The sequence below is a fragment of the Mustela putorius genome, unplaced genomic scaffold, assembly GCF_011764305.1.
Source record: "Mustela putorius furo isolate JIRA1106 unplaced genomic scaffold, ASM1176430v1.1 tig00003909_pilon_pilon_pilon, whole genome shotgun sequence".
Classification (NCBI taxonomy): Eukaryota; Metazoa; Chordata; class Mammalia; order Carnivora; family Mustelidae; genus Mustela; species Mustela putorius.
In genome coordinates, this window is record NW_025422057.1 from 39,806,879 (window position 1) to 39,824,402 (window position 17,524).

Consider the following 17,524-nt stretch of genomic DNA (forward strand, 5'->3'; position numbering starts at 1 on the left):
CAAGGCCTCTCCCTCTTCTTTGCGTGCTAACAGCCGTGCCAGACGACCAAGACCGAGCAACAACGCCCGCCGCGAGAGGCGACTGAAACGGGTCATTCCAGCCGGCTCCCCTCCCCAAGCTTATTTTCTTTGGGATTCACGGCACACAGTACCTCTCTCTCTTTCTTCCGGAAAACATGTCCTTCCATTCTTATGATCGTCCTACTGAAGAGGTACTTTTTGACCAGCGCTGAAACGCCGGACCCAAGTCACACATCGGATCACCAGCCCATACAACCCTTACACGCAAAACGCAGAGAAAAAGGCGGGGCTACACGCATCCGTCCAATCACGTGGCCGCGCACGCCCTTCCAGGGCCTTCCGGCACTTGCGCCGTGGTTAGGTCACGCTGGGAGGCGGTGCTTACGACGGACCAAAGACGCATGCGCCGCGGCTGCCCCGGTCCGGCTTCCACGGCTGCGGGCGTCGGTGGCATCTGCGTTTCCGTACTGGTGGCCGCGGGGCCCTGGGGTGAGTGTTGGGGAGGCCGTGCTGAACTTCGAGCTCGGACTCCCAGGAGCCTATGGCCTCGTCTTGGGCATCTGGCTGTCTTGAGGGAGTCCATCCGCGGGGCTGACCAGGAACTGGCCCTTGAGTCGGGCGCGCGCCTTCCTGGCCTGCGCACCTGCGGCCGGAAGTGACGCCCAGCGCTCTCACCTGGGGCGGCGGTGGGTCCCAGCCTCGGGCCGGCGGCGGGCTAGTAGTGGGCCGGCCCGGAAACTTGAGCTTCTGGGCTTTGTGTTGGCCCAGAGCGCAGGATGAGCGCGGCCCTGTTCGATTTCGATGAAAAAAATAACTGGAGTTGTTACTTGAAAGAAAGCATCGGGGTAAATACAAGTCAGGCGCTTTGGGCATTGATCCTGTCAAGTGGGATTGGGTAAAGGATTGAGCAGTCCGTATACGAATGCTGTAACACGGATTTCCTACGTAGCATCCGTCTTCAGCCTGTTCCAAGCTGCAGTCGTTTTCCCACCCGTGCGTCTCCCGTCGTTTCCTGGTACTGTTTCTTCCAGTCCGTTATCCATTCAGTAGCCCAGGTGATCTGTTAGGAAATTCAAATAGGTCATGACATCATCACCCTGTTTAAAAGTCTTCAAAATCATTGGAATGAAATCCAAGTTCATGTTTTACCAGGTCCTTTGTGATCTTGGCTACCCCTCCATCTTCACTTCTTCACATCTTCACTTGGGCCCCACTCCCTCCCCAGCTAGGCATGTTGACAACCGAGTGCAAACCAGAATCCAGTGCCTCCCACACAAGTCCCAGTGCTCAAAGGGGAGGACAATGAAGATACTGTTTTTCCAGATGATTACTCCTTGCAGAGTGTTAGAAAATAATCTGTAAGATTTATACAATGAATGGAATCCTTATCAGCAACTTTAACTGTTATGCCCATAGTATAAAGTAAAAAATTCTCACTGTGTTCCATCCTTTCATTTTCCAAGGGCACCAGCTCTTACCAGCCTTAGAAATTACACGTTTCTTTGCAAAATGTTCGTTTCAGTTTTGTCCTGTTTAATCCTTTTCATCCTTCAGACACTGGCTCAGGTATCATTATCAGAGAGGTCTCCCTCCTTATCCCTAACTCTGCACTGTCAATTAGTTTCCTCTGTTACTTTGTCCTAAAGAATCCTGTACTTTTATAGCGGTTACCATAATTACGTATGTGGGTATAATTTATGTATGAACATGTTTAAATGTATAAATATGTGTATGTGTATATAATTCTTAAAATGTATGTTTTTCCCAAGAGTCTAAGCTCTGTGGTGACAGAACCTAGTACACTGTCTGGTATAATTGACTATCAAGTATTTGTTAAATGAATGATTTATTTCACATCTGAAACTGTTTAGTTTCTGATGAAAACTTCGTGATTTTCAGCTTTTATTCTCAGGAAACTTGGCCCTTTGGTCCATAGTCACTCTCCAAGTGGCTTCTTGATGTCTCCCTTTCTCCTTCCCTTCCTATCCCAGTACCTTCTGGCTTCTTCTTCTTCTTTTTTTCTAATCTATCCAGCTAGGACCCCAAGTTCAGTTACTTGAACTACTCTTCTCTTCAGCATCTGTCCCCATGCGCTTTTGTCCTTCTGCTGCTTCTGCTCTGAAAGCTCCCAACAGTGACATTTCCCTGGACTGTTAATTACCCAAGGAGCAAATTGTACAGCCTTGGGGATTGTTGGCAATCTGTGGTTTTGGGGGGCCCTCCACACCTGTCACCAGTGTTTGTTCCCCATCAGCTTTTCCCTTCTATAGGACATTTTTTGCAGATTCTTATTCTTCTCCAGCCCCTCTTTCTGTTTCCCATCTGCTTCCTTTCTGAGATTCTTATTTTTATGGCAGAATTCACCAGTGACTCAGTTGTCCACATTGGACTTGTTGTTTTAGACTCCTCTCTGAACATTACTTCCCTTCAGGATATATGGGGTGTCTTCAGTGTATCAGACCCTGGATCAGGGGTTCACATCTTAGCTTGTATAAGTTTCTTTAGCTCCAGACCCAAAGCATTGTCCCTTCCTCTGTTTCCAGGCGGCCTCTTGTTGGTGCCTCTTCTACAGACCTACCCTGCTGTGTTATTATTGACATGTTTCTCCTCCCCTAGAGAATAAGCTACTCTGGAAGGGATAGTGCTAAGTTCCTGGTGTCTTTGTACTTGTGCTTGGCTGCCAAGATGGTTTTATTTAATGAGAAATCATTGGGGCTTATTGGGAGAACTCCTGGTATTTTTATATAAACAAAGTTTTGGTGGTGAAAGAAACCTTAGTTTATTTAGTTAAATAAAAAGCAAGGCTGTCTCTTGGTTATTGCATTGCTTTTTAATGTATTTATTAGAGTTACACAGGCAACATAGTGAATACATTTTACTGAAGGAGATCCTGAGTATGTGGAGTGAAATGTGAAATCTTCCTTTATTCTCCCCTATCCTGCTTCCTCCTCCCCAGTGGTTGCAGGTTTAGTGTGTATCTCCAGATCACTTTGAATGCATTTAATACACACAGATGCAGATAGACTTTTTTTTATCTAACATAAATGTGTTCATACTCTGATTTCTTTTCAGTTTACAAGCCTTTTGTATCAGTGTCACTGAAAATACTTAATGCTTATACGCTTATATTAAACTGTTGATATGCTACAGTGAATAGCCTTCCTTGCATGTATGTGAGTATTTCTTTGGAATACATATCTGGTCATGTGCATTTTAAATCTTGATAGATATCTTTAAATTGCCTTCCAAAAAAGCTTTAGTAATTCATATTGCTTTTAGCATTGTGTGAGGGTGGATCTTCCTTGTCTGCTGGACATAATCAGGCCTAACCTGTTTTTTACAACCTGATTGGCAAGAAATTGTGTTGCACGTTGGAATAGGGTAATTTTTGAGAATTTTCTCAGATGCCGGATTTTAGTGGTGATACTATGTCTCGTTCAGAGTTTCTGCGTATTAAGTAGCCAAGTTTCAGAGTTTCTGCGTATTAAGTAGCCAAGTTTCTAGTGGTCAGATTCATAGAAAAGCTTGTTGCTTACTTCACTAAATTTGTGTATCACAGTTCATCATGCCACTGTATTATCAAACTTTTGTGCCATAATGCAGTGAAGATGCTAACTTGGAAAGTAGCAGTCAAATGGCGTCAGTTGATTTGGAAAAGACTCTTAGGGTGCCAGTCAAGATTTTGGTTGCCAGTTTTCTTACATGGCTTTCCAAATGTCTTTTATTGTTGATGCTGTTTTTTCCTTCTTGTCTTTTTCTTTCTTTTTTTGGTTAATACTTCTTATTATCAGAACTCAAGAAGATGTATAGCTTTTGCCTTTTTAAGAAAAGTAATACTTGCAAACTCAAATTTATCTAATTGGAGGCTTATTACTTGATCTTTTGAGAATTCAGTGTTCCTTAATTATAAAGATGTTAAGAAACTATATAAATATCAATTCTTTATAACCAAAAAGGTTTATTACATTTTTTTTTCCCCTTTAGGTATTCTTGTAGAGGATGCAAAATGCGAGAATCTCCAACTCAAGTTCAACTCAGGAGCAAGACGGTTTGCAAAGTCAGTATGTCAATGATAAACAAGAAATGACAATCAAGCAAGAGAATGATGGCAGTGTGGAGGTGGAGGAAAGCCTCCCCTCTTGTTCCTCTGCTAATGGACCATCCAATTCTGCCGAGGGGTGTTCATCGGAAGTTTCGAGGAGAGGGTCGGCCCTGCTGCACATCAACAGACATCACATACAGACGGTGGAGCCAAGTGCGCAGGCCCTTGAACTGCAGGGGTTGGGTGTGGATGTGTATGACCAAGATGTGCTGGAACAGGGAGTGCTTCGGCAAGTGGACAGCGCCATTCATGAGGCTAGCCGTGCGGCCCAGCTTGCTGATGCGGAGAAGGAGTACCGATCAGTCCTGGATGACCTCACGTGAGTGTGGACTGTCTTCTCTGATTGCAGATTTTGTGTTTACATGTGATGGAGAAATGCAGGTAATAGCCATGGTATTCCAGAAATATGGGAGATTTATAGAACCTCTTATTTGGAGGATGGAGTCAGTTAGGTCAGTCCTCAACCATGTGTGCGTGAGCTTAAGTCCTTTCCCTCAGGAGCAACATTGAATGTGGTAGTCAGGGTCTCAGGTCAGCTCACAACAACCTTTTTATGCATAACATCCTAGAGAGAAATAGTGTTCTGAGTAGCCCAGAACTCACAGCCATGTGCCCAGAATGGTTTTCAGGAGAAGTGTACCTAAAGGTGTGATGTGTGCAACTTGAGACACCAGGAACACATTTTTCTCTTGCCCTTTAGTTTCTTTTTAGTTTCCTGTGTCTAAACCCAATGTCCGTCTTTTGATAATTTTTCAGATTTGCATTTCGAGAAATAATGTGAAACAACTCCTTGCCTTTCCTTTCTTCTGTCCTACTTTTGACTCAATAGAAAAGATGAAGTCCCATGGAAACTTCATTTGTGTGTTGGAGGAGAAGCAGCTCTGGACCTGGGCTGGAAGGGTGGGGCAGGCGACGGTGGAGCTTCTTCACTATTGCCAGTCTGCCCTGTCTTGGCCAGTGTTCTAGGCTGTGTCAGGCAAGCCTGAAAGAGAAAAGGAGTGGGGGGAGGAATGGAGCAGTCTCAAATGGGGATGGCTGGGGAAGGGGAGAGGAGGGAAGAATGAGGAGCTATTGGCTACCCTTGGCTGGGGACACTGTGGGGCAGATGGCGGTTGGAACTTCAAGGACATGTTTTCTGCCAGCAGCTTCCTGGTGTGTTCTCTTGGCCTTCTGAGTGGCAGTTACCACGGAGTACTTATGGTATTCTAGGTGTCGGGAGCTCGATTCCTGATAAGGAACATACTTTCACATCTGATCTTAGATATGTGCCTCCTGCTTGCTTAGGTGACAGAGTGCTGAGGAATTACCTCATGGATGAACATGACATCCGTGGTGACATGTGGTTAGACTACCAGTAACTTGCATTGATAACATCTTTAGTCCTGATATCCACAAAGGATACAAATAGCAAAGTATACAAGTGTCAAGATTAAATTTGTGTTTTGAAAACTGGGAGTTACCATTCTACTGTGTCTGTTTTAGAAGAATCATGTTAGAGATTGGTTCCCCCCGTCACACTATAAAATATTATGCTACGGCAAATAAGTCTTCCAGTATTGTGAAAAAAAAAATATTGTCACAGGTATCTGACTTTATAAAAAAGGTCAGCATTTTTAGTACTTTTCCAGACTTGGGGTTACTTCCAAAAGGGGCTTTAAAAACCCATGTATGGGTAGTTGATAATGAGGAAGCTTGTGTGTGTTTGGGGAAGGGCTATATCGGAGTCTCTGTACCTTCCTCTCAATTTTGTTGTGAACCTAAAACTGCTCTGAAAAACTAAAATCTTGAAGAACCAAACAACGTATATCATTTTATTTTAATTTAAAAGGACAACTATTGTACATTGTTTTAGCACAGTCTCTTGAATTGGGTAGTCACTTAAAATGTAGAATGAATGAAACAGCTTACAAATGGGAATGTGCCTGGTTCTAATCAGCCAGATCAAAGAAAACACTAGCAGTTATCTTAAACTTGTAATAACCCTTCAAGTTGTGTATTTGGCAACAAGAACATGCATTCTGCTTTAGTTTCTTTTATCTGTCAGTTAATAAGAAGTAAAGGGACATCTTTGTAGCATTTCTGTCTTCACATTACACTACAAAAAAATGTTACCACAGTGGAAAATAGACATTTTATTTTATTTTTCAGGTCATGTACAACATCCCTAAGGCAAATCAATAAAATTATTGAACAACTTAGCCCTCAAGCTGCCACCAACAGAGACATCAACAGGAAACTAGATTCAGTAAAACGACAGAAGTATAATAAGGTGATTCCAAATAACATTAAGTATTGCATTTTTGAAAAAGTCATCATTGCTGTTCATTTAATATTTGGGAAGTATTCTGAAAAGAAGATGTGAAGGAAATAGGTATAATAGAAAATTTTGAGTTCCTTTTTCACATTTAATATTTTAGCTGTTTCTGTTTAATATCTTATGTTAAAGAACGTCTTTTAAAATACACACATACATCATCACACATACTTGAGAGAAGTTTCTCTTGCTGGCTTTGCGTGCTGTCTTGTTGATGTTGATGATTATAGTCTTCCTTGCTGTGCCATTTTCTTTTACCTAACTTAGGCACCTGTTTGGCATGTGGGCCTCACCTCCATCTCCTTGAGTTGTGTGAATTTTCTTTTTGTTTGTTTTGCTTGGCTCCTGCTTGTCCTGATTATTGTGTTTCCTATGGCCACAGCCATCACCCCGCATATGCTCAAGGTCACTACTCTTAGGTATTATGATTACCACCCAGACACACTGATGGATCTGCACTTAGGGTTGTACAGCCTCATAGGGAATATCTGTTACTTATGACACTGTTTTTTTGAAGTTTGTAACATTTTTTGGAATTTATGCTTTTTGAAAATAGGTCAGAGTGGATAGGAATGCCTGGTTTTGATCATTTGATTTCTGCCATCCAAAATGACGAGCAGATATCCTTGTGCTGGCAGTTGACCCCCTGCTGCGAGTAAAGTCCTTGCATCTTTTATTTAAACTTCATTTACTTTATTTAAACTAGTGATGTCTGTAGAGTGCTTCCTTTTGTTTTCCACTCACCAGTCTGTTATCTTCACCATCCCGTCGTCTATCACCTACCTCCAGAACAGCAGCCCAAAAGTCAGAGCTAGCAGTGGCCTCAAGCAGCTGAGGTCTCCCCAAAGCAGAGAGAGGACATCTGGCCTCTTGTGGGAGCATGTGAAACCAGACTTTGGGCCGTTTTACATACTAGTCTAAGTCAGCTGTAGATTCCTATCTTTCTAAAATAGCCCTTTGATGGTTAGAGATAAACTATTCAGAGAGAAAGGCTCTCTTTGTTTCTTTTTAGAAAGGCTGTTTAAATGAGATTAAATGAGGGAAAACTGAAGGAAAAGGAATTGCAGTTTAGTATAACACGGCATTTATACTCAGCATTTCTCCTCATCGCACTCTCATATTTGGTGTTTAAACATTCTTGACCTTGGGAAGAACAACCAGGTACCATAGGCCTAGTTAATTGGAGAGGCCCTAGGAACCGCTGCATTGCTGAGCTCTGGTGATAGAGAGGGAGACAAGACAAAGTGGGGTCTGGGGTGGGTAGGGTAAAAGAGTATATTCAAATGTATATGCCTTTTAAAGTCTAGCAATTGGGTAGAATACTATAAAAGACTGTAAAGGACAGTTGTAAATACGGTAGATGATCAGAGGTGCTTTTTTATGTTTGAACAGTTGTGTTTGTTTCTTCTGCCTACAGCCTATTGACCTCATAGCCTGTCCGTTGCTAAAGTCAGAAACAGAGGTTTAGTCATTTACCCAGTGGGCAGTGGGGAAACCTAACTAGAGCAGTTCCACCTCCTAGTGCAGTGTCAGTGCACAGGAACTTCAGTGCTCAGGCACATAGAAAGCTGGGCTGCCCAGCCAGGAGAGTGGGTGGGGACAGGCATGCCTGCCCGCCCCATGGGAATGCTTTCAGGCCTACGTCCTACGTCCTTTGGCTCAAATATGGTTCTTTATGATAGTAGAAATATATGGAATTTCTGTTTTATTTTGCCTTGATTAAAGTTTTTAAATGTATCTTTTGTATTTAGCAATAAATCACTTCATTGCTGTTTTCTATATTCAATATCTACCACTCAAGGAACAACAGCTAAAGAAGATCACAGCAAAACAAAAACGTCTCCAGGCTATCCTTGGAGGAGCGGAGGTACAAGTTGAAGTAGACCATGCCAGTCTGGAGGAGGAGGATATAGGTAAGGCTACTGGGAACAATGTCTCCTTGTTCTTGAATTGGTGCCTGATGCCTGTAGCGGTGAGGGTATCTCCTCAGTCCTGGCTGGGGTTTCAGGAAAAATCCCTTTCTTTGCCTTACTGTTAAAACGGATGAGGAAGATTTTATTGTCTACACCTGCAGAACCAAATCTCTTAAGTTATAAGGGGGTATTTGGAGAATGAAAGTAAATGTTCAACTCCATCTACTAGAGACTGCTGGTGTACACTTGGTATTAGTTTAATAAATTAGGGAGCTTAGCATTCTTGTGTAGTTAATTTTGTAGGGACAACTGACTTCTTGATTGAATTACATTTTTAAGCCCAGCATCATCAGTCAGCATTCATAGACTTGCTTTTACATATGTTTTTGGGATGTATTTGACAGGCTTTCCAAACATCATCACTTCTTTTGTTTAAGAAGAGCTATCATACTATGGCTCCGATTTTGTTTTTATTACTGCCCAGAATGGGTGTCTTTTGGAGAATGTTTTGAGAAAATGCATAAGCTCCGAAATGAAATATCTTTGTGGTCTCTGTGTGTGTATGTGTAGGTGTGTGTTTAGAAATTGTTGGTAGCTGCTCAGTCATTTAATATTTGAAATACAGATTAAGGCTTCTTCGCATTTAAGCTTTTCAAGCAGATATTTTCTACTAGTTTCTGAAGTTTATTCCGTAACATGGGAGAATTATTATGAAGAATTAATTGAGGCAATAGAAAAAATATTAGATGAACTTTTACATTTCAGTCTCTCAGAATTTATTGGGCCTGCGACCAAGGCTTTCTGCTGCTGAGAGGCCATGTTTCTTGTTCCTGTCTGGCTGCCTAAAACCTTCTACTGCATTTTACCTCCTCTTGCTTCCTTGGTAAAACTTTGCCCAGGATTAGTGGTTGCTTCCCCAATTCCAGAAGCCCCTTTTCACCCTTGCTTCACTTGGCCTGTCTGTAGCAGCAGATACTTCTGTGCCTTCCAGGATCCCAGTCTCTCCTGGTTTTTCTTTTGGCCCTCTGACCATTTCAGTGGGTGGTTTTGTTTGCTTTTCTGAGGGAGAAAGTCTGGGGTGGGAAGTATAGGGTGAGGGTGGGGGCATCAACAAGCTGATTCTGAAATTGATGTAAAAATGTGTTGGGCCAAGAAAAGTTCATCTTGAAGAGGAACAAAATATCAAGACCTGTTATCAAGCTGCAGTGATTAAGACAGTGAAGTATGGGCACAAGGAAAGAGATAGACCCGTGGGACAGAATATAGGGACCAGCAAACAGAACCACCCCCGCGTGGTCACTTGGTTTATGACAGATACAGCAGTGCAGTGCTGTGAAGAGGTATCATCTTTTCAGTAAGTAGTGCTGGATTCATTCACACCAAGGTAAAACGAACCTTGGGCCCTTACACCATGTACAGAAATAAATGAAAAATAGATTTTAAATATAATGTGAGTGGTAAAACAAGGCTTTTAAAATACAGCATAGGAAAGTATTTTCATGATCTTGGGGCAAAGACTTAATGAGACATAAAAATGCTCATGGTAAAGGAAAAGGTTTGATGAGTGAGCTGTCTCACAACGTCTGTTGAAAAGAGAACACCGAGAGAGTGAAAAGGCAAGCCGAAGAGTGGGAGATGATTCTTGCAACACATGTATTAATTGAAGGACAGGAATCCAGAGTGTATTAAAGAACTCTTGGGAAGGGCTAAAGACCTGAACATTTTCTTCAAAAGAGGCTATTCAGAAGGTCAACGAATCTATGAAGAGGTGCCCTAGTCCTTTAGTTCGTAGGGAAATACAAATGACAACCACAGAGTGGTACCGTTGCATACGTACTAGAATAGCTACGATGTCAAGAATGTAGACCCATCGAAACTCTCAAACATTGTTGGTGGAACTTAAAATTAATAGGACCATTTTGAAAAACTGTTTGGCAGTGTCTGCTAAAGCTTAACATACCCAAAGAATTACGTATACACGAATTACTGATGGATGTGTATTGGAATATTCATAGCGAGAATATTCATAGCGACGTAATTCATAGTAACTAAAATCTGGAAACTACCCAAATGTCCATTAACAGTGGAATGGAAAAATTACAGTGTAGCTATGTGATAGAATACTAACAACAGTGAAAACCAGCAACTGCAGCTGTATTCAAGAATGGGGATGACTATCAAGTGTAATGTTGAGCCAAATAAGGTGACACAAGTGTACCAACATTTCCATTTACATAAAGCTCAAAGCCAGGGACAGCTTGTTTGTAGTGTTAATAGTGTGGTGGGTCTTTATTCTGGGAGTGGGTTAGAGACTGGGATGTGCCATCACAGGTGCATCTGGTGGTGCTAGCAGGTTCTGTTTCTCGATCTGGAGATGGGTGTGCAGTGTGTTTTTTTGTGAAAAGTAACTGAGCTGTACACTTGGCATTTGTGCACTTCCTGATGTGTATTTTTCTTCACTGCAAGTTTAGTGAAGAACGGGCTGTGGTGTTACTGCACCGCGAGAAACGTAGATTGTGGAATGTGAATTCCTTATGCTCAGCCCTACTTCTGTTGGAGTTTCGGCTCTGGGTAAAGTAGTGCTGCTCGAGATGAAGTTCAGAGATTTCCGGGTGACTTTATGTTTTTAAGACCGAACTTCCCGTTTACACCCTCCGTGCTGTCAGGTGCACATCTAACAGTGCTGTCCTGTAGACCTGCTGGCAGTGATGGGAGTGCTGTCTGTGCTGTCCCTTGTGGTCGTCCTTAGCCCCACCCGGCTCATCGAGCACTTGATATATGGCAAGTGTGTCTGAGGATCTGAGTTTTCAACTTAAATAGCCACATTGTGTGGAGCAAACATTTAACTTTTACCTATTCAGGTGCATGTTGATTCTTTATACATTTGCAGTTTTGCTGTTTGTTGCATTTTAAGTCTGTGCGGGTCCTGGTACTCGAAGTGGCATGGAAACTTGGGAGAGTGCTTCCTGGGGGGCTGTTCTTCGATAAGGAAACAGACACATTTGTCTGAACGTTACATATGGGTAGGTCTTTCTCTGGCTGCATAGAGAGTATATTTATAATGCATTATTTTAGAAAAAGTTATTGAGAGGGGCAGCTGGGTGGTTCAGTGGGTTAAGCCTCTGCCTTTGGCTCAGGTCATGATCTCAGGGTCCTGGGATTGAGCCCTGCATTGGGCTCTCTGCCCAGTGGGGAGCCTGCTTCCTCCTCTCTCTCTGCCTGCCTCTCTGCCTACTTGTGATCTCTCTCTTGAATAAATAAATAAAATCTTAAAAAAAAAAAGAAAAAATAAAAAGTTTTTGAGGATTCAGCTTTTTGACTCAGTATATTGAATTTGGCATGATGAATGCTATAATAAATGTTGTTCTCTTCTTTATACACAATATGCTTTTGTACATCCATGGTATGTTTTAATTTTTAAAAAATTTTTATTTTTTTAAGAGAGAGAGCACACATGCGAGTGGGGTGTGGAGTAGAGGGGGAGGAAGCAGGAGGGGGAAAGAATCTTAAAGCAGACTGCACTGAGTGCAGAGCCCGCTGAGGTCTCAATCTCACAGCCCTGAGACCATGACCTGAGCTGAAACCAAGAGTTGCAGGCCCAAAAGACTGAGACACCGGGTGCCCCCATCCATGGTATGTTTTAAAAATGTGAGTTAATCATAGTTGCTGTTTGTTGGAGAAGTGACTATTTGTGTTGTGCTCTTGGAAAGGTTTCCGCTAGTGCCCAATGTACTGTCATCCCTCTTTCAGAACCGGGGCCGTCCTGTCTCGGCAGCATGCTCATGCCTGCCCAGGAGACCGCTTGGGAAGAGCTCATCCGCACGGGCCAGATGACACCTTTTGGAACCCAGATCCCTCAGAAACAGGAGAAAAAGCCTAGAAAACTAATGCTCAACGAAGCATCGGGTTTTGAAAAGTATTTGGCAGATCAAGCAAAATTGTCTTTTGAAAGGAAGAAGCAAGCTTGTAGTAAAAGAGCTTCTAGAAAAACCCCGGCCTCGGTCACTTCGGAACTGAGCACAGCACTCCACGAAAACAAACCAAATGAGCAAAGCAAAGGTCTCTCGAAAACAGATAAGCGCTTGAAAAAGCACATGAAGAAGCTCCAGAAAAGGGCTCTTCATTTCCAGGGGAAGGTGGGCTTGCCAAAAGGAAAGAAACCTTTGGAGTCTGACGTGAGGCCGAAGGTGGAGGGCAGCTCTGAGGGTGAAGAGTCCGAGTACTTGCCCACGGAGGAGGAGCTGGAGGAGGCCGAGGAGGCCAAGCTGACGGCAGAGGACACGGACTATGAACTGAAGCCTGTGCTCAAGCACCGGAAACGGCAGAAAAAAGTCACAGGGCAGGAGATCGAGGATGACTTCCTTCCAAGTTCTGGGGAAGAAGCAGAAGCTGCCTGTGGAGGAAGAAGTCGGAAAGTAGTGAGATGCCGAGATGATGGAGATGAAGATTATTATAAGCAGCGGTTAAGGTCAGTCTGCAGGTTGTAAACAGATTGCGCTCTTTGCTTTCTCTTAGGCTGCAGGTTTATTGAATAAGAATTCTAGATTTGGCTTAATGTATTAGGCCCCCGTTTATCCAAAGGTTGGAATCCCTGCAGCCTTAGCCTCCTTGAACCAGCAGAGCCCTGGAATCCCCAATGGAGCTAATCCCCAATGCCTCTAACTTTTGTATCTTCGTTCAGATTTGGGGCATGTCTCAGAAGAAGAGCTTAGGGGAAGGGCCCAGGCAAGAGGCATGCAGAGGACTGAAGCAAGAGCCGTGTGCCTTTACCCTCAGAGAGGACCCCGAAGGGAGGGTCAGGAAGAGGAAAACACTGCCTGTGTCGTGTATGTTGCGTGGTTGGTTTTTTTCTTTTTATGCAGGAAAGTAATTGTCCAGGACTTTCTTCCAAAAAGGAGCTGAAATTTAAGCTTTAGTATATGAAAGAATAAACTTGTTTTCTTAAATCCCTCCTTCCTTGTCTTGAGAAAGTAGTCCCCTGCAGAATTACGAACTCCCATCACGCTGCCAGAAAGGCATTTCACGGGCAATCGCCTGCCCTTCCTTTTCACTTTTCAGTTTTGATGCTGGACACTGACTTTGGCTTTTCTTTCTGTGACTCAGTAGATGATGCAAATAAGATGAAAGGGAAGGTGATCATGTTCCTTTGGGAAGTCAGTTGCCACATATTTTTTGTGAGCCCTGAAAAATGGTCTGGACGCTGTAGGTACCTGGTGTGCCCACCAAGCACGACCCTGCCCCTCCCCGGCCTCCCACGTGAGCTTACTCAGCACTAAGAAGTCCAAGGGAAAGGGAATCTGTTTAGTGGATTCATTTTTAAGTATTTGCTCCCGGGCTGGCCTTTTTCCAGTCCTCAATAGTTTTTTTCTTGTTTTATATGCAGGGAGACCTCATTTATCATGTTTCTTGTAGCTTTCCGCTGATCTTCGTGAATGCAAACTGTCCTGATAATTTTTTTCCTTCTGTTGAGAACTGATGACCCACACCCAGACTATCACATACATAATCTAGTCTTTTAAAAGCAGATGTGGCATAGTTCTTTTCACAAAGAGGTTGAGGACCTGTGACCTGAATCTGGTTCTTGAGAACTGTTACACTCACACTGTGGTAGACCAGTGTAGCATAGTTGAGGAGGGACTTATATTTGTTACTTCTCATTGCAACTTTATTTTGCACATTTAATATCTGTAGAGCTGTTTGAGGGATATGGCTGGATACTCTTGAACCTTGAGCACTGTCATTCTCTTAACTAACTGTAGAATTAATAAAAGTGTTAATCTCAACATATTGATTGTAAATGGAATAGTACTTTCTTCTCATTCAATATTTATTTTAAATGTATTAGTATCTTGAGCAGAAGTGGCTTATTTTGATTGAATTTTAAATAAGGATTTAGTTTAAATTCATGGCAACACGTTTTTAATAATCTCAATACTGTAGAACAGTTACTTCGAAAGCCATATCAAAAGCAGTTTTTTGCTGAAGTTACAGTAAAATCTCAACTGAATTTCAGAAATATCAATAACTCTAATTGCCACCAAAATACTATAGCTTTTAAAATTTTATGGCTACAGTTATTAAGGCTGTTAAACTGCAGATAACACATTGAAATGTTTGTATGACATCTCCTTTGGTACTCTATGGTTTGGGGGATGGTGAAAGGAAAGGCAGGATCTAAGAAGCATTAAGAACATTTTAGAACTACCAGTTGCTTTTTTATTTTGTTGCTTGTTGTTGCTGATCTTTGTGTACATATTGAAATTGTAACGAACAACAGCAAAACAAAACCAAAAAAGACTTCAGGCTCCCTTATTTTAGCAGTGGTTTGATGACAGATGATCAGAATAAAGCCTTATAGAGTTTGCAACATAGAAAAATGAGTTTTCCTTTATGGTTCGAACTTAGGAATATGTTCCTAGGCCAGGTGCTTTCTTGTATTAATTATAGCCCTGTTAATTATTATGCTCATTTAGAGCATTGTGGTGCTTAGAAGTGAAAGTGAGTCATTCCTCCAGATCTTAACCCCTTAATTCTCTCAGCTCGAGCGTCAGAGTTCTTTCCTTAGCTCTAGCTTAGTCCCAACTATGTATCATTGTTTTCAGCTGTTGCCAAGTGGGAATTTCCTATCAAGCCTTCTCTAGAGCTTAACCTTTTCTGGAATAGGATAATAGCACTTAGGATCCTACTTTCTCTGACTTAGCCCAAGACCTCAGAACAGTCTTGGAAGTGTTACTCGTTGTTTTAAACTGCCCATATATTTTTCCCTTTCCTCATTTGTATCTTGCTTCTCTTTACTGAGTTGCATTTGGAGGCTGTCTGTGTCCTTAGTGGTGTTCCCTGATTTTCATACCTCTGATAATGTACCAGGACGGATGAGCTAGTTCTTAGAAGTACATATTCTGTTGGTTCTTACTCATGTCCTTAGTATGCAGAGCCTAGAAAACATCCATGATTTTCTAATTTTCATTTTGTAGGAGCAGAGTATCAGTTAGGGTATTGCTTTTAGTTGTGAGGTTCAGCTTTTCTTAAAATACATTGCTGCTTTATAAAACTAGGGTCCGGGAGCTCCAGGAGCCAAATAATAGGAATGACACACATTCAGTGTTGGAGCGTTAGGTGTCCCTGGTGAACACTTACATGTCACTTACCTCATCCAGTCTGTACAGCCAGAACAGGTCAGGGTGGCCTAGAAGACCAGACATAGGTGCACCTTTCTCCTCAAGGTGATCAAAGATCAGCAGTCCTTGTTACTTAGTGTTCCTGATTGATTAACAGATGAGATAGAAGGCAACTCCCATTGTTTCCTCCTTGTTCTCGCTGCATGAATGCGTACGTGCGCTCTAGGACCAGGACTAGGGTTTCCAGCAAGGAATTTGTGAACTTTTATTAGGGGACACAGGCACCAGTAGGCCCAATGTGAAGGGAATAATGAATTCAGACATGGAAGATTTTGGGGAGGAGATTAATTCTAGCACAGGGCTTTGTCTATTGAGTAGTTCAGATATTTTGAAATAGACCTTAGGGTGCAGGTTACTGAGAGGGAAAATACTTGTTTGCTTTGGAGGCACATTATTTCTCATTTGGATTGGTGGGGTGGTCGCCTGGCTTCTAAGCAATCCGCCGTCGCCAGGTGGTGCCTGGCTTCTAAGCCATCCGCCGCAGGACAGGTCAGGCACAGGCCCTCGCCTTGCCGAACAGTTCCCATCTTGGGTAGTGGCAGTCTGTTCGCGGGGTGGGGGGGAACAGACCCTGTTTGGGCTCTTCGGGAAAGAGTGGCACAGTCCATTAGTGGTCTCTGCCATGGGCATGGGGGCCTGGGGGAAGCAGCAGCCTTCATGCCAGCTGTTTGCCAACCTTGAGATACAGCACCAACAAAAAATGCCACCAATTCTGGCCTCCTTCTCTGGCAGTGGTCAGCACTGCTTGGGTCAGACTTGGGCTGTAGGTCAGGTTCCATCCCGAGTGAGAGGATGCATTTCCAAATACACGTTGTCTCCTACTGGCACAAGTAGGGCTAGTGTTTAGCCTTTGACTTAAACCCATACCCTGAAGCTCTTCTTTCTGTTTCTGTTTGCCAGACGTTATTATTTAAGTTGCTAACTTGATGGGCTGTATTTCCTTGGCAGTGAGCGTAGACTAAAGCAGAGGTTACCCCGCCATGGCCTGAATCTGCAGAATCACCTGGGAGCCCTGCCGTTGGAGGTGCTGATTCAAGAAGGCTAGCATGGGGCTACCAAGCAGTAATATTTAGAAGCTTTTCTAGGTGGTTTGATGCACTGTCAAGTTTGGGAAGTACATGTTGTGTATAAATAGGTTTTATATACTGTTTTCCTTTTTGAGGTTGTGGCTTTTGGCAGATTTAGTTTGTATTTGTTTCTCTAAAATCTTTATATATACCCTGCACAAGTTTGTTTATATAGGGGAGGGCTTGAAGGGGAACTGAGGTTAGTTCATTCAGCTGCTTGCTGTATGTAATAGATCATTTCCTTCCTATCAGACCATATGCTTCAGAATCACCTGGAAAGCATCTTCCAGACTCAGCCTAGAGCGTCTGAGGCTCCAGGTCAGGGGTGGGAGGAGCTGGGCACTGTGTGGGTACATTGACTGAGCTCCCGCTGATTCTGAGGTGAGGTTGGTAGCATTCCTTATCATTACAGGCCCTTACTGTGTTTCCACTGAGGAAGCCCTTGAGACTGTTGGAAAGAACTGTGGGTAAGGATGTTGGGGTTTGAAAATGAAATGCTTTTTTCCCCTACTCTAGCCCAGAGTCAGTTTGGTATTGCTGCTGGAATAAATCTGCCCCCTCTCGCATTCCACTGCCACCTCAGCGAGTGGCAGTAGATTTCCCAGACTCTTGAGTAGGTGGTGACTAAGTCTTCTCAGATTATCAGGTCCTTGGGACCAAGCTGCAGAGGTCACAGCCTGAAACCGATTTGAGTTGCTCCCTGTGAATGGTTTGACGGCTTTCCACACTCTCCACCTTGCACTTCTGATGATTCCTTGTTTTTTTTTAAATAGTGAACTTATGATAACATTAAGATGAAATAACTACTTACATCTCTATTTTTTGTGTTATTTGTCTACATTTCATTCCAGGCTTTGATCCTGCGCATACATATCTTTCAGTTATTAAAGTTATAGTAAGAGGTTCAAACATTTGATCATGTCCTGTTC

The 17,524-nt window shown here is 42.9% G+C and overlaps 1 protein-coding gene across 4 annotated transcripts in view; it reads left to right on the plus strand.

The window, feature by feature from the left end:
• Positions 1 to 414: 414 nt before the first annotated feature.
• The window catches only part of ERCC6 (ERCC excision repair 6, chromatin remodeling factor), a 72,243-nt gene continuing 55,133 nt past the window's right edge, over positions 415 to 17,524 (plus strand). For 3 of the 4 annotated variants that reach the window (XM_004765853.3, XM_045068489.1, XM_045068490.1), the window contains exons 1-5: positions 415 to 510; positions 4,006 to 4,442; positions 6,272 to 6,392; positions 8,239 to 8,350; positions 12,101 to 12,818. In XM_004765853.3, the coding sequence (XP_004765910.1) occupies positions 4,021 to 4,442; positions 6,272 to 6,392; positions 8,239 to 8,350; positions 12,101 to 12,818 (1,373 nt within the window). In that variant the 5' untranslated portion in view covers positions 415 to 510; positions 4,006 to 4,020. Of the gene's footprint in view, positions 511 to 4,005; positions 4,443 to 6,271; positions 6,393 to 8,238; positions 8,351 to 12,100; positions 12,819 to 17,524 lie in introns of those variants that run through there. The other variant, XM_045068491.1, reaches the window with a different exon arrangement.